At 40.9% G+C, this 20803-nt stretch overlaps 1 protein-coding gene across 1 annotated transcript in view; it reads right to left on the bottom strand.

Annotated features, from left to right (window-relative positions):
* Positions 1–802: 802 nt before the first annotated feature.
* The window catches only part of alcamb (activated leukocyte cell adhesion molecule b), a 52227-nt gene continuing 32226 nt past the window's right edge, over positions 803–20803 (bottom strand). The window contains exons 2-16 of the mRNA XM_080888733.1: positions 18060–18166; positions 17629–17845; positions 17452–17516; positions 16948–17035; positions 16536–16700; positions 12123–12247; positions 11859–11991; positions 11434–11546; positions 11217–11343; positions 10490–10611; positions 6395–6527; positions 5583–5612; positions 5022–5133; positions 2619–2743; positions 803–2524 (exon numbers count right to left, since the gene is read on the bottom strand). Coding sequence (XP_080744859.1) covers positions 2641–2743; positions 5022–5133; positions 5583–5612; positions 6395–6527; positions 10490–10611; positions 11217–11343; positions 11434–11546; positions 11859–11991; positions 12123–12247; positions 16536–16700; positions 16948–17035; positions 17452–17516; positions 17629–17845; positions 18060–18166 — 1640 coding nt within the window. The 3' untranslated portion in view covers positions 803–2524; positions 2619–2640. The remainder of the gene's footprint in view (positions 2525–2618; positions 2744–5021; positions 5134–5582; positions 5613–6394; positions 6528–10489; positions 10612–11216; positions 11344–11433; positions 11547–11858; positions 11992–12122; positions 12248–16535; positions 16701–16947; positions 17036–17451; positions 17517–17628; positions 17846–18059; positions 18167–20803) is intronic.

Below are 20803 nucleotides of genomic sequence, written 5' to 3'. Positions count from 1 at the left end.
GCAGAGTAATGCTGTGGGACAGCTTTGCAGCTTCAAGGTCGGGGGGCTTGCCACAATTGAGAGAAACATTAATTCCAGCGTCTGACAGAAAATCCTGAAGGAGAACATCAGGTCACCGGTCTGAGCTGGAGCTCAGGTTCAGCTGCATTATGCAGCAAGACAAGTCATTCCTAAGATCTGACAGTTTAGTAAGAGATGCACACACAGACACACATACACAAAAAAATTGGGATGGGGTTCAATACCTTTTTCGTGCCATTGTACCTGTTCATCCATATTCATCCTGACATAACACCTACTCCAAAATGTCAAAGTCAATTTCTGGAAGGAGATGGAAACCTGATACTGCAGACATGCTGTAGTAATAATGTCTGTGTAGATCCTGCCCATGGCAAAATCTCAGATGGGTTTTGGATCAAATCCAAAATTCTGCTAAGTTTTGTGGCCAAATATTTTAACTGTTTTTTTTTGTTTTTTTGAATAATTCATGGAAACAGGACTAAATCCTGCCTTCCTCTAAAAAGACAGATGAAAGGACTGAATATATTTACAATAGTTTCCACTGGTAATAACAACAAAAGGTCAGGTTTTGTAATTTTGTATGTCTAATGCAGGAATATTTTTCAAATTTCAAGACTGAGTCTCATTAACTGTTCCTCAAAACTCATCACTTTCCTTGTTTTCTGCATATTTTCTGCAGTATTGACAGATTTGTTATCACTCAACCAGTCACTGTACATTAACTCTGTGCCGTCAGTGTTTTCTGCGTATGCGTGCGAGTGAAATGAAAAAGAAAGACCCGAACCGTGTTGATTTTTATTTCAAAAGATGACCAGATGAAAAAACGAGAAAAATGATAACAACATAATTAACATTGAGTGGACATAACTGTTCCAAATGTACACTTTATTTTAAACAAAAGTACAAAAACAAACATCAGATATTTACAATACTTGCATGGCAATGTTCACTTTCTTTGGTCAATCTTCCAATCAGATGGTTTACACAAGGTAGGCAACAAACAGCAGCTTGGAGGTCTGAGATTCTCACATGCTGAATATATTATTCAACCAGACACAGAGCAAACTACCGATGACTCAGAACTTAATGACATTTTTTGTAGAGTCTGCAAGCAATTTATCAGTGGTTTAAATCCGAGACATGAGTTATGTGACCATTATTGAATGCGCCTACCAGGATATTTTAGTCTTGTACAATATAAATAGCAAAAAGGAAAAGTAAAATCACGTACGTCACAACTACATCCTGGCCTCGTTGCTTTTTCAAATTCATTAAATGCTCTTAAGGGACCAAAACCGTGACATGTACAGCTGCAGGTATTCCATCGTATTCTACACAAACTCGACATGAAACATGAACCCTAGTGCACATCACAAACTTAAGCTGTTACAGGTAGATTTTTAAAAGAAGGCAAACATATCGTAAAGGCTACTTTAAGACAAACATCCCGCTCACTGGGTGTCTTTGATTACAGAAGTATGCCACAGCTACAGAATGAACACTCGTACCTCAACACTGGTGGAGCACAAACTCATAGAGGAGTTACATAAAAACAACCTTTTCCTTACTACTATTTTTTTTAAAGAAAAGCATGAAAGTGAACTTTATGTTGCTTTCATGCAAAAACAAAAAACACGTGTGCAGCCAAACTACAGCCAATAAAAGAAGGTTTAAACTGTGCTATACATTCTCCCAATAATCTACCTGCTTGTGTCGTTAGGTGGCTACGCTGAATGTAAAGAACGTTGGCGAAAAGACGAGGCAAAATTAATTTTCTCCCCTGGTTACACACAATCAAATAATAATAATAATAATAATTAAAAAACACCTTTGTGAAACATCATGTCCTTGCTGATATACAACATCTAAAACTAATGCTAATACCCTTAGCCCTTTCAGGATTTTATCAATTTCTCAGCTTTTTTTTTTTTTTTACCTGAATGAACAAACTGAAATAATGATAGAAGTGAATGGATTTATGACCTTGATGTCAAAGGCAGAGGTTGTTTGAGTGTGATGAGGTGAAATAACAAAAAACAAAGCAGAAAAAAACCAAACTATGGCAGTAATGTCCCTTGGTCCCTGCTATGTCCCGAGGGCCGAAAAAGTCGAACACAGACTAACGCTGGCCTACACATCCTTACATCAAAGGCAACTGGTCTAGTAGTGATTTTGCATTTTCTCAGCTTTCCAATTTCCATTCTAACAAACATGAATCCTAATAGTAGACAGGTTTACACATGTATCAGTAGTGCAGACAGGCTATGTATATCACATACAGTATCCATTCTTTTTTTTTTCTTTTTCTTTTTTTTTAGGAATGGGAGGAGTGAGGGGTTGATGGGCTTGGGGAGATGTTTGGATATGCTTTTTTTGTTTGTTTTTAGTAAAATTCTCCCTGAAACCAAATCCAAACGGTCTTCATCCCAGTGTACACTCTTTTCCCCCCCTCCCTCCCTAAAGACAGAGGTGAAGAGAAATGTGCAAAAGTTCCACGTTCTCACTGGAAGGGAAAGATTAAAAATGTCTTATTAATTTTTTTGCACAACTTTTTACGTCAAACTCTTTATGTGCATGGTGGAAATGTCTTGCTCTACCTTTCGCATCGCCGCTGTTTCTTTACACCTCAGCTTTTTGGCTGTTTTCCTCCACTTTCTCCTCCAGCTTTTTCTCCTCCTCGGAGGACCCGCACTCCTTCTCGCCGGTCTTCCAGCTTCCTTGCCTGTTTCGATTAAAACAGTCGTTTATTAACCGGTCCTTGCATGATGATATGACGGTGTGACTGCTTACTACACGTGTGCAGAACTCACGGTATAAACTGCCCACTTAGGCTAAAGGGAAGCTATCCATCTACAGCTGCTGTGTACTTACACTATAGTTCACAATCAATCAAGAGCAAACTCCTTTAATTTGGCAAATGGAAGACTGATTAGCAAGCAAAATGGAGCACTGCCCAGGTACCCAAGCCCTTAATAGTCCTTAAAAGCCTACATTAACCGCAATGATTTTTTTATTTATTTTACCATGTATTTTAATTTGTTAATTCATTTGAAGGAACTGCCAAAAGTAAGATTAGAAGATCAATACTACCCGTATACAAGGTTAGAATAGGATGAATAGTGAAACGGCGAGTCTGGCTGTGTCCAAACTCTAGTTGTACAAAAATACTCGACCACATCTCCTAATCTTTTAATTCAAGTGTTTATGTTCTACAGGTATATGAAACAGAGCACCTGTCCAATATGTCTTTATAAATATTTGTAAAGGAATTCAAGGAGCTTGTTATAAAGATCTCACTGAAGTTTAGTGTGCTTATGTGATAGTATAACACAAGTTGCACCAACGTTGTGAAATCTCTTCCTCCTGGATATTCCACAATCATCTGCAAGTGTTATTATTGCAAAGTGGAAGCATTTAGAAACCACAGCTACTCAGTGCAGTCGCTGAGTGCTGAGGCGCCTGGTGCGTGAAAGCCGACAACGCTCCGGTGACTCAATAGTCTCAAACCTCGTCTGGCTTGTAAACTAAATTTCCACATTAGCCACTTGTTTCCGTCTCTTTGAGTGTTAATGTTAAGTCCAACTTTATATTTACTGCACAGATCTGAGAGCGACATCAGTTTTCTTGTAACTCTCAGCTATGGCTAATTGGAAAATTTACTCAAGTACATCAACAGCAGAATAAATTACTGCTTCTATTAACTGGTCTTGGATGAAAATTACATTTTGAGTTAATTGCTTTTATTTTAGTATCCTCATATGGTCCGTATCTCATATTTTAAAACAGAGCATTTAATCAAATATCCATTTGTTTATAAACTAAAAACCTCATGCCAAACAGTGTTATTCCAGCAGTAGAGAACTGCTTTTTGAATTATACATGTTGTTGGCAAGAGGAGTTCATATCAGAAGCTACATTAGGTATGCCTGTTCAGTTTCTTGTTAATACAAATATTTAATCAACCAATCACATGGCAGCAAGTCTATGTATTTAGGCATGTAGACATGGCTGCTGAAGTCCAAACCGGGCATCAGAATAGGGAAGGTGATTTAAAAGTGACTTTGCGCATGGCTCGGTTGTTGATGCCAGATGGTCTGATTTCACAAACTGCTGATCTGCTAAGGTTTTCCCAAATTTGAAAAAAAAAAAAAAAAAATCTCCAGTTATGTGCAGTTCTTTGAGCAAAAACGTCCTGGTGATGCCAGAGGTCAGAGGAAAACGGTCAGGCTACTTCAAGCTGATAAGAAGACAACAGTAACTCAAATAACCAGTTCTTACAACCAAGGCATGCAGGAGCGCATCTCTCAATTAACAAAATGCCTAATGTAGAAGCAGATGGGCAACAGCAGCAGGAGACCACGCTGGATGCCATTCAAGTCAGCTAAGATCAGGAACCTGAGGCTATAGTTTGTAAACTCTCACCAAAATTGGAAAACAACAACCCGATGATTGGAAAAAATGTTTCCTCCTCTGATGAGTCTCAATTCCTGCTGCGCCGTTCAGATGGTTACGGTCTGAATTTGGCATAAATAACACCAGAGCATTGATTCATCCTGCCCTGTTAAATGGCTCAGGCTGCTGGTGGAGGGTTAATGATGTGGGAGATATTTTTCCTGGCACACCTTGGCAGAACCTACATGGTGCTGTCATGTCGATATAGACTAAAACCTCAGAGGAATGTTTCCTGTTAAGAATTAAGGCAGTTCTGAAGGCAAAGGAGGGCGTCCAGTACTATTAAGGTGTACCTAACAAGTCGTTATGCGCATAATTACTTTCTGCTACATGAATACTACATATACCTGCATGTAAAGTGCAGGTATGCAATGTTTTTGAATCTAAATAAAATATGTTTAACTGGAAATAGAAAAGGACGTTTTAGCAAATCAGAATAACCACGATGCATGAACATAGCAATCTCATGTTCATTTTATCTTGTTGGGTTACTGGTGAATTTTATGAACACTTTTATGTAGCAGCTTTTGTTTAAATGTGCTTCTTACTTGGATTTCTTCGAGTAAACCCAGTATGCCAGTCCTATAACCAAAGTGGCGATGAGGAGACCCACTATAACACCAACCACCAATCTGGTTTGGTCGCTGTCTTCCGACTGATCTGTAGAGAAAGACAAAACAGAAATATCAGAGGCGTGAGTGTCATGTTTCTGTATGCTGCTCCAGTCTAGACAGAAAAAAAAATACTCTGGTGTGCATTAAATGCATTGATGAATGGACACATCCGCACTGTGCATGATTATGACTCATTGATTTGAATGTTAATGGGAGCAGTCCCCACTTTAATCTCGTCAATGGGACTATGAACAATGTTGGCATCTTGTCAGGATGCTGGTAGCTCCATTCCTCCTACTGCTTCACAACTATATTTATTTAAAAGAAGCGCACTGTCTAAACATTGTTTTTTCTGCTCTACAGTCCAAGGTGACACTAAAGATAAATATTTGATAAAGAGCCGTCTTTTAGTGAGCAACATTCGATTCCCCCATAGACTTTCGTCAACCCACTTTCTACTGTTTCTTTACAAGAAGGAAGACCGCGCCAACTTACCTTGTTTATCCATTCTCACCTCCTCAATTACTGAAATCAGATATGAAATAACATTAACGTCCAACCGAAATGAAGGGGGGGGAAAAAAAACAAAACAAAAAAGCAAGCTTGAAAAATTACTACTCTACATCTACTCGACTTTGCATGCAAGAGGTTCCAAGAGGGAACAGATTAAATCCAGCATCCCAACATACACCCACTGAGCGAGGGGGGGGGGGAGAGAAAAGAACGATGTGGAAATGCCATCCCAAACACACAGGAATGAGGAGGCAAGAGAGAACAAATGGTGATATAAACACACTTGGATACCGTCAGACAAGAGTGTGGACTAAGTGCTAAGTGCATGCACTAATTACAGTTAGACAGTGATGGTGAGAGTAAAAAGGCTGGACTTTAATAGACAACTACCACCAATACATAAAGTTCTTGAAAGACGTACTAGTGTTTGTGTATGTTTGATACATTGTGTATTTAACAGTGTTTTTTTCCTGCTTACTCATCAGTGGACTATAAATCCTAAAATAACAACTGATTTTAACTAATTGCCCTTATGGCCACCAAATTGGTGTGCAACGACGTGACTCCACACACGCTACAGACAATCCCAAACTGGGTGGATTTACCCTGGTGTACATACCTGCTACAATATTGTCGTTTTGTCAAAGCATGTAAACATGATGCCAAGTTAACATGCAGATGGAAAGAGTTAGTAAGAACAGTAGGAAAACACTTAGGAAGGCAGATTAGTGACTTCATGAAAGAAAAATGAAGCCGACAGAGGTAAAAGGACCAAATTATGACTTTGTACTTACAAGAGGACACATTTATAGCTCTGGAATCATTGCCAAGACTATTGGTCACTGTACAGTGGACAGTTAGATTTGCAGAGGGCACAACTTTGATCTTGTGTGTAATCTTTCCATTGACGAAAGGACTTTCACCAAGCTGAGTAACGAGAGAGAGAGAGAGAAGAAACAAATGTTAATAGTTGCACATCTGATCCGGATGATTTGAAGAAGATTTGCACCATGAGGGGGCGATGTTGGACCAGTAAGTGAGTCAGTCCTTGCATGACAAAGAAACAGCGTGTGTGCCTCTGGGATATAGACTCCTGAGTCTCAGAGGAAAACCCCAGACACAAAGACAAACTGCCAACACCCTTTGCACATCCTCCGCATATACAAAAGGATGTTGCATTCTTGTAAATACTTATTACTGATCCCGTATTCAAGTCTTCACATTTTTCTGAATGGGGGGCGGTGGGATTAAATTGCTGAAATGTGTTACTTTCAAAATGCATTTTTATTTCCTGACAGAGTTCCGTGTATTTTTTTTTTTGGAGTAAATTAAAGATTTTAAGGTTCCTCTCGTGGTTAGACAATGACTGAAAGGGCTGAGGAGAACTGCAACCATCCTGCGCACACCCCCAGGTTTATGTGTAATTCACACAGCTTCACTGAGTGACTCTGCTATCAGTGCGCACACAGGTAGACTGTGGAAACAAAAGAAGAAGAAAAAAAGAGGCTCCATTTAAAAAACAGACAATTTTTGTTCTCGTGACAGGCTGCTGGAAAATACTGTTTGAGCCTCGGGGAAAATGAAGAAATGTACTCTTTCGAAACACTGACCACAACAGCCTGGACCAGATAAGTTCACAAGTGTGACAGCTGGGGAAAATACTAACAGTGCAAACTGCCATGCACAAAACAGGGGGTATTCATTCACTGTGCAGCAAAAAGGGAAAAAGTAAAGAAAAGCAAGAGCTGTCTCTGGACAAAGACAATAGTAGGAGGCTTAAGCACACAGCCTCTGTTTAGCCACACCTTCACATTTCTGCTGGTGATACACTGAGGTTCGCTGTAAGACAAATGCCACTATGTTTTAAGCTCATGCAACTCTATTGATGTTTTTATTCCATATTCACAACCATCTGCTCCCTATCAGGCTCTTAATGAAGCCGAAAGTGGACCTAAATTCTCCTTATAAACCATCTATTGGCTACTTTGTAGAGGACATTCAGACGTTGTAATCTAAAGACGTCAATGAAATAGTTACTGCAGCACAAACCTGTTGCCATCTTATATAGGAGGACCACTGTGAGGATGAATTTCTATGACAACCAGTATTGATTCACCAACAAAGGAGTAATGCTTTCAAGGGAAAATAGGACAGAAACACTCAAAGCATTCTGAATGATTTTATATGGCTTGAAAACCTCACTGCAGTCTCAAGAGTGTCTCGAGGTGGAGGAGGGCGGGGTGTGGAGGTCATTTGTTAAAGCCGATACCCATCTTGTTATTTTAACAAATAAATTGCTACACCCAACTGCGACTGAAAACAGGCGCGTTAACAAGCACATGGGGGGAAACTTTTTCCGTAAGTGCCACTGAGAAATCGCCTTGTCATGACTGGTTTCCAACTACCCTGGATGGCAATGATGATGAATTCTGTTGTCCTGTGACTGAAATTAGACGTCACCCTGTAGCAGTTTCATATACAGGTACAGATACAATAGTCATCTTCACTGCTGTTATTACTGTGGTTATCTACTAATTGGAAGGTTGGCGGTTCGATCCCTGGCTGGCCCTGGCCAAGTATCCTTGGGCAAAATACTAACCCCAAGTTGCTCTCTGATGCATCCATCCATGTGAATGTTTAATAGAAAAGCACTTAATAGAAAAGCGCTATATAAGAACTCATCCACTTGAGTGATTTCAGTATTAAAATTATAATCTCATGATAAATTAAACAAACAAAACAAGTTGATGTTTTTGGGGGAATAGTCTGTACAGGCATTTAAATGAGCTTTTCTTATATGGTAGTTTTATTATTTGTGGTGGAGTTCACCATGGATATGATTCTGACAGGCACCCACTTTTAGACTCAAAAGTAATTGGACAATTGAACGATGAGCAGTTTCACAGCTAAATGAGACCCATTCCCTTGTTATTCCATGACAAATTAAGCAGACGAAAGATCTGGGGATGATTCCAAGTGTTGCATTTCCTAAGTTTCCCCTGGCAGTCTCTAAATGCGGTCCAAAGAGATGAAAAAAAACCCCAAAACATACCTATCAGAGCGATAGCAAAAACTTTACAAGTGTCAAACTCAACAGTCGGCTACATTCTTAAAACAAGAAGGAATCATAGATTCCTTCTCAGAAGCTCAGAAGCTAACTAAAGTGGATGAATGCAAAGTCTTTCCTTGTTTAAAAAAAGCTTTCTCAACTTCATAACCAAGTCAAGAACACTCTCAAGAATGACTTGTAGCCACCCAACAAGCAAAATGTTTGGTTTTCTACTAAAAAGAAGCCCTGAATTTGCAATGTGCTGACAGCAGCTATGCTCGCACTGTGTAAAAACAAACACATCTCGCTCACGACCCTGGTGTAGATTCCATAAACAAGTTTACCTTGAGTACCAGAAGGTACATTGATATTTTCACCATTTCACAAGATTTGATTTTGTTAACGGTATACATCGATCCCGAAGGACCTGCTTTTAGCTGTGTTCAAATTCACAGAATCTTGTGAAGCCTCTGAGATGTATGTCATCACCATCCACAGAGCAATCTTCGCCATAACAGAAGCAATAACTGCCTGCATTTATCTTGGGGAAAAAACACTTGTAGTTTGTTCTGATGGGACAATAAACTGAAGACTTCACACAACTGTAAGCGTGGCGCTAATGCACGTTTTCTAATACCGGTAATACAGTATTTTTCCTTTCATGGCTCTTTAAGTCTGACACAGTTTTTTTTCTGAGGATTTTCTTTTGTGCCAGCACTAGGGATGGGTATCGAAAACCGGTTGGAAGTGTTTGCCAAACGATTCTCTTATCGATTCCAGTCGCCCCGAATGACGTCACCACGTTGCGGAGCGTCATTTACCTGGCAGGGCGCCTAAGCAGCTCAAACGCTCAAAAGTTTGGCAACTTGCAGTACTTGCAAAGTAGATATTTCATTTAAGGGAGGAAACGCTACGAATATGCAAAAGCATTTGCTCACAAAACACACGATGACCTTAAATGAATGTCGTGTTTTTAATTCCGCTCCGGACTCGTGAATCTCAACCCAGCAGCAGCGGTAACGTTTGCACGTCCTCTCCCGTTAATGTGGCAGGTAAATAATCAACTAACAGTGCATATTATGTTAGCGCGATCTGCCTTATTACAAAACCTGCCATTACTGTGCATTTAGGTGACCATGATGAGAGAGACAGAGTCTGGTTGGCTCAGATGCTGGCAGTTCTCACTGCAGTCTACCGGTAGCGTCTCCTTTCAGGCCAGGATAGACGAATGTCACCGAGCAGTGACTAAGTTTGTGATAAAACGCTTGCACCCATTTGCCACAGCAGATGATTTTCGGTAAGTGAATGTGTTTAATTGCAGGCAGGGACATTACTAGATATTCTTGTGTAATTGCTACAGAATAATTTATGTTATACTTTGTTATTGCTACAGAAGAATATTTATTTTATCATTTTACATTTACAATTTTTTTTCCTGGGGACCCTGTGACACCCCATTGGCTATGGATCTCTTAAGATCTCCCTGCTGGGTTTGTAAGGCCATGTTACTCCTAAATTTCTATCTTGTTCAAAGAGAAGATATAAAACAAAGTTCTAAGCTAATCGACCTTAGTGTTCTCCTTTTTTAAAAAGAATCAATAAGAGAATCGATAAAGAATCGAATCGTTAAACAGAATCGAAAATGGAATCGTAATCGAGAAAATCTTATCAATACCATCCCTAGCCAGCACAGGAGGAGCGAACACATAAAACAAATCTTTTATGTACTGTTAGGAAGAATTAATAGATATGACCTTCAGAAACTGCAACAATTATCCAAGGATAAATTTCCTGCAATTCTGATAATAGGTAAACTTCCAAGCACGTAAAGGGTACATACCACGGTGCCATTAATGCTCCAGGAAACAGCTGGCTTTGGAGAGCCTTCAGCCTCACAAGTCAAGACTTTATGTTGGCCGTCATTACTGCGATTTTTGAACAGGCTCTTTACAACTGCAGGACCTGTAAGGAAACACGTGTTATAAAGCTCAATTTATCGTGGTTTAATCCGATCCACCGGCACATCTAAATATGACTGAGGAAAGGAATTTCTTAGAGAAATCATTTTATATTCGCTGTCCTGCCAAGAGTTAGATGAGCAGATGAATACCACTCTCATGTCCCTATGAGTCTAGAGTCATTAGCCATTTGGCTGAAAACTAGAAGTAAAGAAAATCAGCGAGCCAGTCCAAAGGAAAATAATCCCACTAGTGCCTCCAAAAATCAGCAATTAGCATGCTCTGTCTTGTTTATTTTTCAAAATTTGTACAGAAAATAAAGTGTAAAAACAAGATGTAGCTGCGAGTAACCATCTGGAGTCTGATTAAACTGTTAAAATAACTTTTTTAACCACTGATTTTTATATGAATTAAAAAACAACAACGCATATTTAATTAATGCGTTAGCTTTAAGCTGATAGTTTTTACCCTTAGACAAAGTCAGGCTGTTCCATCCATTCTTAAACTTCACAAACTGCCTGTTGGCTGCATACCTTAACTAACTTCAAATATGAGACAGAGTGGTACCAGTTTTCTCTCCCTGCGTAAGACTTTTCTTCAAACCCTTACCTTCGACAGTAAGATCAAAAGAAGCTGTCCGGGTGATGTGTCCAACTGTCACCGTCCACTCATAGCGACCAGAGTCCGAGTAACCGAGCTTGGTAAAGTTGGGCTGTTTGCCCAGTTTAGCATTATTCTGAAATAAATCCAAGAGAATATCGGCGCTGTCAATAACAAGCACAAACCCCAATGATTGGAGCTTTGTTATATAAAAGATCGTTTCTACCTTTGTCCAGGAGACCTCTGCCTTTCCGGAAGAATCAATCTGAAGACTCAGATTCAAGGCTTCGCCAGCGCGCTTGACAATATTCCCAGAGGGGCTTAAATTGATGTCTAAGTCTGAAAAGAGGAGAGGATGGCAGAAAGATGGTTCAGAGGCCTGTTAAGGGTCAAAACATTTCTGTTGTTAACCATATAACTCTGCACTTGGCTCACAGCCCTGCAGATGCAGCTTATTAGAAGCAGTGCGGCTGACACAACAATTTCTCCCCAAATCAGAAGAAGACAGTCTTGCAAAGAGAGATATTAGGACTTTCATAACAAATAAGACTGCAGGGAGAAAAGATAATTATTTGGATACAGATGCAGATGTGTGGGGTAAAATTGCAGTAATTTCTACTTCTAGAGAAATGATTATTTTTGTCTTCTTACAGGTGACGGTGATGTTCCTGGTCGCTTCCATGGACGTGTCATCAGTTAGGGAGCATTTGTATTCACCGGTGGCGTCGCGTGAGACATTCGCGATGGTGTAGGTATCCGTGTTTTCCACGGTCACCAGCTCCCCCTGCAAAAACAGTGAAAACAGCAACATTTCATTTACGTTGCTGAGGATAAAAGACTGAATAAATACATTTTAGATGAAGTAAGCACTAGTTTGGATGAACAGAAGGAATTTCAAAGCTTTTAATGAGATACCTTAAGGTGAAAGTTAAAGCTGGTAGGAGCTGGGTTACCATCTGCCACACACTTCAAAGTCAAGTTGTCTCCCTCTTTAAGCTCTTTCTGAGGACTGACCTCAAGCATGATGTTCTCCGTGGAGTCTGTGCAGAAAACAGGAGCAAGAAAGTCAGAGGGGCGAGGGTGGAGGGTGTAACAAGTGGAGCGTGCTCCCCAACCAGCTGAATGCAATGGGGACTGCACTCATCCACTGTGTCAGCACGCTACAGAGAACTCTAACTTTGTGCCTCACTATTGGTTATGACCAACTTCAAAATGCAGCAGAGGAGGTGGTTGAATTGCAGTCATAATCTGAGGCACTCAACCAAACAATCCTTTCAAAGCTCAATGTTTCTGCTCCATCTAAGGCAAACTCTTTCAAGAATTTCTTGAAAGAAAATGTTCCAGCACTGATAAGTTCTACTCTGGGCCGTGTTGAGCAGGCAACTTCAATATTTAATGCTGCACTCGGTATAAATCTCAGAATCCACACCTCATTTTTCAACTTTCACCATCAAAAGGTGCCGTTACCCGTGTCTGTCTCGACTGGAAGTGAGAGAATTATAGAAAAAAAAATGTTAATGCACTCGCAAAAACCACAGGCACCGTCTGATTACAGTTGTAAAACGTCTCTTGGTCTTCTCGTGGATCACGAGTTGCTGCTGTGTTACACGTGTGATGTGCAAGAAGCTTGACTTCAATTAAAAAGGGACACTTTTATTCTCTTTCACTCCATTTTGAAATTCTTGTCATGCCATATTAAATAAGCTGTTTTCTCACCAAAAAGCAACATTTCATCAACAGCAAAGTTTCATCGACGGAAACATACTTTAATTATTGATGTTCTAGAAAAGAAAACAGCATCAGTGATTCATTTGTGTCAATACTTAAAAAATGTGAATAAAACATGTTTGTAATTCTCATCGCGGTGGAGGAAACACAGACGTCAGTGAGGAGAATATTAAACGAAACAACCTGAAATAAAACCGTGTAGCCAGAGAGAGAAAAAACGCCCAGTTCTATGTCCTCTTTAAAACTTTATATACATTCACACAGCACCTTCTTCCTTCAAGCTTGCACCAAATCACAGTACTGCATAAAGGTCCACCTTTCTTTGTGTTCTGCTAGAAAAACGGCAAATAAGGGCAGCGATTTATTAAAACTTGCAAAACTGAATAGCCACGATTGTGGCTCAAGAGTTGGGAGTTCGCCTTGTAATCGGAAGGTTGCCGGTTCGAGCCCCGGCTTGGACAGTCTCGGTCGTTGTGTCCTTGGGCAAGACACTTCACCCGTTGCCTACTGGTGGTGGTCAGAGGGCCCGGTGGCGCCAGTGTCCGGCAGCCTCGCCTCTGTCAGTGCGCCCCAGGGTGGCTGTGGCTACAATGTAGCTTGCTATCGCCAGTGTGTGAATGTGTGTGTGAATGGGTGGATGACTGGATATGTAAAGCGCTTTGGGGTCCTTAGGGACTAGTAAAGCGCTATATAAATACAGGCCATTTACTTAGGCCAAAAACAGAGTTTGTACAATACTAATGAGCTTAAAAGTCACCAATTGCTACGGCCACCTTTATTCTTCAACATAGCCTGAAATCTCAAGGTAAGCTTTCTTCTAATTTCTTTAAATAGTCTTCAGGAATAGCTCATGAATGACATTCAAAGGTCGTCTTTGGATGTTGGCTGCCTTTTGTTCCGTTCTCTGTCAAGATGATCCAACACTGCTTCAATGATGTTGAAGTCCGGAGAATCTGGGGAGGCCAATCCATGATGGATAGTGTGTGTTTTTCTATCCAGGTATGGTTTTACTGCATTGGCGGTGTGTTTGAGATCCACTGTGTTTTACAGATGGCTCCTGACCTTCTCTGTACACACTGACAATGATTTGAACCAAACATTTTAAATTGATTCATTAGATCTTTTGCCGCTGATTTCGGTTTTCTTCTTTAATTTGGCACACCTCTGCTTTTTCTCTCTGTTTCCCTTCCTTAAGAATGACTTGACCGAAGAGCCAGACATCTGTTTGGTCTCACATACTTGCCTGTTTCTTAAAGGCATGACTTTCATACACTGTTCATCTGCTATAGATGGTTTTTTATGCCTGTTACCTCTCATTTTGGCTGCCACTTGTCCACTTTCCTCAAATTTTTTTAGGACACACTGCACACCAAGCCATTGTATACCAGGTTTCCAGCTAGTAGCTCTCTGGGTATTGCTCTGTTGGCACAATAATGCTTCAAATTCAAATTCAAATTTTATTTGTCACGTACACAGTCATACACAGTACGATATGTAGTGAAATGCTTGGACAACTGCTCGTGACCTAAAGAAAACAAAAAAGGAAAAGGCTATGAATAAGATAGGAAATAAATATGAAAAATTAAAAAGGGTAAATTTAACTAGGAAGGAATAAAATATAAATTAAGGTTAAAAATGAAATAACTGTACAACACAAATTAGAATGAAGGGTAAATTTAACTGGGAAGAATAAGATAAAATATATAAATTAAAGTTGAAAATAAAATAACTGTACAACAAAATACACAATACACAATATAGAACTATATAAGAATGTATGAAGAAATCTAAATATAAATAAATATATACACAATAACAGCAGCTGTACAAGTATTAACTGGAAATGAAGAATATAGTGACCAGTGTTGTGCAAAAACAAAGTCCAGAAAGTCCAGTGTGTGTGTAAGAACCATATGTGTGGGTCAGTACTGTGTGGTGGTGTGATTGAGAGACCGTATCGCCTGCGGGAAGAAGCTCCTCTTCAGTCTCTCTGTGTTGGTCTTCAGGGAGCGGAATCGCTTTCCTGACCTCAACAGAGAGAACAGTCTGTTGTTGGGATGGCTGAGGTCCTTCACGATCTTCCTGGCCTTGGTCCAGCACCGCCTGCTGTAGATTGAGTGCAGGTCAGGGAGCTCGGAGCGGATGGTGCGCTCAGCTGACCGCACAACCCTCTGTAGAGCTCGTCTGTCCTGCATGGTGCTGTTCCCGAACCAGGTTAAGATGTTTCCCGTCAGGATGCTCTCTATGGTGCACGAGTAAAAGTTCCTGAGCACCTTGGAGGGCAGTTGGAAGTCTCTCAAGCGTCTGAGGTGGTAGAGACGCTGTCGGGCCTTTTTCACCACGGTGTTGATGTGACAGGACCATGACAGGTCCTGCGTGATGTGAACTCCGAGGTATTTGAAGCTGTCCACTCTCTCCACTGGGCACTCGTTGATGACGGGGGTCTGGTAGTTCCTCTCCTGCTTAGTGCTGAAGTCCACTATCAGCTCCTTTGTCTTACTGACGTTTAGAAGGAGGTTGTTCCTCTGGCACCAGTTCTCCAGATTCCTAATCTCCTTCAGGTAGGCCGTCTCGTTGTTATCAGAGATCAGGCCTACCACGACGGTGTCGTCAGCAAACTTGATGATGGTAGTGGAGCTGGTAGTGGCCACACAGTCATATGTGTACAAAGAGTACAGCAGGGGGCTCAGAACACACCCCTGGGGGGCTCCAGTGCTGAGAGTGGTGGAGGCTGAGACATGTCCGCCCATCCTTACTGCCTGTGGTCTGCCAGTTAGGAAGTTGGAGATCCACTGACACATAGATGAGCTGAGTCCCAGATGCTCCAGCTTGGTGGTGAGTGTGGAGGGAATTATGGTATTAAATGCAGAGCTGTAGTCTATGAAGAGCATTTTAACATAATTCCCCCTTCTAGTGTCCAAGTGAGTGAGTGATGTGTGGAGGAGATATGTCATTTTGTGTTATCTTTGGCATTTTTTGACTGAAAATGAGTGAACAAGCAACCCACTGCTTGTAATCAAAATACAGAATAATGGGGGGCAGCACGAGTCTGCACAGTACTGCATCCCAAATCTTTTTTCGCTGCTTACCTGTCTGGTCATAGCTGGTCATTAATTCCCAACCACAGCAGAGGGGAGAATTTTCATGGCTCTCCTTTCTTTGCATAGAGTGAAGGTCCTTGTTGTAAGTTAAGCTCCAGCGTTTTGACTCTATATAGTTTGTGTTATAGTATATTGTGGATAATTCACAGAGTTTTAAGCAGCATTATTATGTTGTGCCTTGGCTACAACAGCTTGCTACAAATATCTTTGCAACAGTTAGTTACAAATGAGGTGCTAAAACAATCCTCTGATACAGGCACATTGTATAGTTTTGTCCTGCTACAGGCAGTGGATTACTGAGACTTTCAAGCTGAAGTAGAATATTGTGGGTGTTTGAGTGGGTGTCGTTTTCAGGATATGGCATGTAGTTTAGACAGAGCGTAAACTTTCAGAGATTTCATGATGATCATCTTGCATTTTAAACCCTTTCTTTGAATTTACAGACAAAAAAACGAAATCAAAATAAAAGGTTTTAGACAAAGTACGCTCAACGACTCACAGGTAATAGTAAAGTTCATGGAAGAGGATTCCAGCGGTAGACCGTCAGCACGGCATTTGAACCTGGCGCCTGTGTCTTCCTTCATTGCAGAATACTCGAGTGTGGAGGTAGTGGTCGAGAGGCCGGTACTAGATTCTACCACAACAGAAACTTTGATGGAAATCCCTAGACAGAAAACAAACAAGCACTGTCTGAAAACTCTAACAAGGAAAAAAATGTGCAATGACCAAAACACTGCACACAGTCATGAGCCGCGCCGTCATGAGAGTGCAGCACAATTCATCACAGCAGAATAATTTACAGCAACTGTCCCTGTCAGAGAGAATAAAACCATCTGTGTATGCAATATTCATAAATGTCAAATATATTTTTTTAGAACTCAAAGACAACAAAAGGGATGGTGAACGCTCACCTTTCCCATCAGCCTCCAGAGGTTTATTGTTCTTGAACCATGTGATGTTTGCAGGTGGGTTGGCATCTTTTGCAACACAATTTCCAAGCTGCAAAGCAAAAAAAGGGAAAAAAAAGTGAGAAACAGGCAAGAAAAGCACTCAAAGGATGAATAAAAAAATGCATTTCATGACTATTTTTAAATGACCAAACATATGAGAAAATGAGCTTTTTGTTAATGCCACTCTGGTATTTGAGGACTAAACAGTTTTCCATGCAATAGACCATGAAATGCCTAAAGCATTTGTAAATCCCCTCAAATCCTTTGGGTCTTTTAATTGTAGCACAAGCGAGATTTCTACTCTTTACTAATTCATGAGAATCACTTCAAAGAAGTCATTACTACAATAACAGGCACCATCTCTGTTAGGCCTCAAGATACGTTAGCTCAAGTAAGGGATTTCCCTTCATGACTCATTGCTTAAAATAATGTCGGCATTAAAATGTTTATCATTAAAAACTCCACCTTAGTAAGTCTTCCAATCTCTAGCTCCTCTGCTTCTCCAGAAATCTCCAACTTTGCCGGCAACTCTGCAGTTGAGGGAAAAAAAACAGTGTGAATGGAAAGGCTGGGTGTTGCTTGTGTCAGTCACAGCACTTGAACGAGGGCATTTCGACAATTTTTCAGCTAATTCAGACTCACTGTGAATTAGGACATTAACTGGGTATTCGAACACGTCTCCGCCGGTCACCACCATGCAAGTGAAAGTCCGCTGGTCGCTGAGCTTGGCGGCAGAGATCAGCAGGCTGGAGTTTTTGTCCATGCTCACACGGACCTTGTATTCATCAGTGGCGCTGATTGAGACATTCTGGTTTTTCTGCTTGACCAGCAGGTATCCTGGAACTCCATCCCCTTTGTCCTGGAGAGCAGAGCGCGCTTGTTATGTGTCGCTCGCATATGGCACTGGCTTCGTGTTCACAATAAAAGCATGCACTGTTCATGCGGTGTCATATGGAGGGACAGATGCATGGTCTAATGCACTCAGACTGGGCGTGGTTCGACTTCAGACACAGTAAGTGGGCCTTAGACCTACTTTGCCATTTTGAGAACAACTGATCTCCAGTGTGACTTACATATTTCCATTTAGTGATGGCGATGTCTTCTGCCTTTATGGCTCCACTGTTGCATGGGATCTTGAGCATTTCCCCATACTGGCCAATAATAGGCTCCAAAGAGGTGACTGCAAAAGAGAAACACCAAAGGCACATTTTCAATTGCTTTCTAAGAATGGCTAATCTGGTCACCTGCAACACAGAACGAATTATTAGGACAGAAAATGAAAATGCTTATTATTCTGAATGCTTTGCAGCGCCTCCTGTTTGCATACTGACATTTATCAGCACCACTTAGTGCTCGCCTAAACACACGAGGACAGCAGTTTCTATAGAGTTCTGCTAATTTTTCAGCTCCCTTGGGAAAAAAACAACAACAACAACAACAACCTTTCCTGCCCTAAATCTCATTCAAAACATTGCCATGGAGACAAAATGTTCAAGAGGGCAAGAGGGGGATGGGAGGGGGGTGCCAGGCGAAGTGTCTCAATGGGCTGCGATGAGGGGTTAGAGCCAAAGGGCTGCAGGGAAGAAGAGGCTGCCACGGCCCGACTGAAAATGAGGTGTTGCTCAGTTTTTCTGGCATTCAAATTTACATTTCAGACCTCTCGGAGTTCAGGCAGAGGTAAACGCACAAGCGTATGTGTGGAAGCATAAATCTGACAGCTAAAATCCAAAACAGCTTGAGAGCAGCTCAGTAAAGGGTATGAGAGGAAAACGGTGACCAGTCAGATTCTCTCTGCTGAAATAGAGACAAGTAATGTTTGTGTTTTGTGTGTTGTTTTTTTTTACAAGGAAAGTGCAAAACAATGAAGATCCTCCAATATTCTGCGTGCATTCGACCCTGAAATTGTCTGATTATATTCGCGCACAAAAAACCCAGCTGCACACCAAAATGCCATTTCGGCACTGAGAAAAAAAAGTTATACTCTCACTTTCCCTCTGAACACATCAGACTTTTAAAGGTTTTCTTAGTGTGGTACAGAGATGAACTGAATTAATTTGCTCTGTGCGTGATACTCATTTGAATCCTGTTTGAATGAAGGTAAATACTTTTACTCTGGTTACCACTGTCTGTATTAAAACAGAGAAACAACTGGGACCCGGAAGGCATGCTTGCACAGTCGGCAAGTTCAGAGGTGCGCCTGGTTTCCTTCGCACACAGTAAACCCCCTGTCGTTAAGTGTCATTTTCTCATCAGGACTATTAAACGAGTCCATAAAATAGTTATGTACATGTGTGATGAAACTAGAGAGACAACAAAATCAGACAGTTTGCCTCGAGTCAACAAAGTCTGCACTTATTGCCGTCCTCCTGAGACTAAGCTGAACAAGTTCGCACACCGACACCTGTCACTCATCGTTACGAGCTGTCAACTCACAAGAAACAGCACCGAGCCCATCGCTGAGCCTGTTTCTGAAGTCACTACTGCAGAAAGATGACAAACACAGACAATTTAATAAGAAGACTTTAAACAAGGCATGTCTGCCTCTTAGCTCTATGGCTTTTTAAAGCTGTTTTCTGCCTTTCCTCTAAACACTACAAGGAGGTTTTACCTCGTAGGGGGCCAAAAAAACCCAAGTTTGATCTTTCTCTTTTTTCTCAAAGTATTAAAAAAATATTTTTTGGTCAACAAGGAGATTACAATAATTTAACATGGCTGCTCAGAGACTCCTTAAACTTCCTCAAACTTTAATTATAATTAAAGTCAAGTAATTAAATAAAAAAATCACTTGAAAAGCCACATGCTATTAATTGCACAGCCCTATTTTCCCACCTTGTGTCTGGTATAGGTGTTTATATATACCACGTTCTCACTCCCAAAGCGTAACATTTTATGCTAGGGGACAAATCGCTGATATATTACTCTTCAACAACACGTCCCTATATTACGAGATCGGAAAAATGATGAAACATGAGAACCGTTTGGATCGAATCTACACATGTAGAATCTACAGCTTGTGAAATGATCATCTGCCTCTCAACTCTTATTGTGTTGCTTGTCCTTTAAAATAATGAAGATTTTATATAGAAATCGCTTTGGAAAACAGTATTTAATGTCATTAAAGTGCTGGTTAAGGTTAGGGATAAGGTTATGGTTAGGGCTGGAATACATGGCTGGAGCGTGTATTACCGCGGGAGCGCCATTCTACATGATTTCATCCATAACCCGAGGCGTCATATAAGAATGCCGAAGGTCACCTTTCGCGTTCCTCAGCCCGGCTGTGCCAGCAGGGGCAGACTCCTCTGCTTGAAAGAAAAGTGTGGTTGTATAGAAGTTAGCAGGAAAACAGCTCTTGGGTACCTTAACCTGTGACTTCAATCAACATTTTCCTGAGAGTCAAACATTGAATACAACATGATACTAAATTTGCAAATATGGTCACAAGGGCATTTCCCGGGTTTTCTTTGACATTTTGTTTCAAAAACCTAAGATGGCTGCAGTTACAATGCTGATCTTGAAGATTCACAGTGAGAATTTGCTAGCCACAGTAGATACGTCCATCTTTTATATACAGTCTATGGGCTCCTGGGAAGTTCACTTAAAGGCCCTTCAAATACCACCTGACAACACTGCACAACTCCTTATTTCCAGCAGCGTGTGCTGTTCATCAAGCAAAACACTGTGGTGTAATTATTTGCTGACCACTGAAAGGTCTCTGTATGGTTAAATGTCACCTTTGCACACTTCATCTACCTCAGACTCTTGGCTTGAATTCAGAAATACCAACTTAACCTAACATGTGTGTTTTTGGGTTGCGGGC

Source organism: Rhamphochromis sp. 'chilingali' (genome assembly GCF_963969265.1).
Source record: "Rhamphochromis sp. 'chilingali' genome assembly, chromosome: 8".
NCBI classification, from domain to species: Eukaryota; Metazoa; Chordata; class Actinopteri; order Cichliformes; family Cichlidae; genus Rhamphochromis; species Rhamphochromis sp. 'chilingali'.
This window is presented reverse-complemented; position numbering and strand designations above follow the sequence as displayed.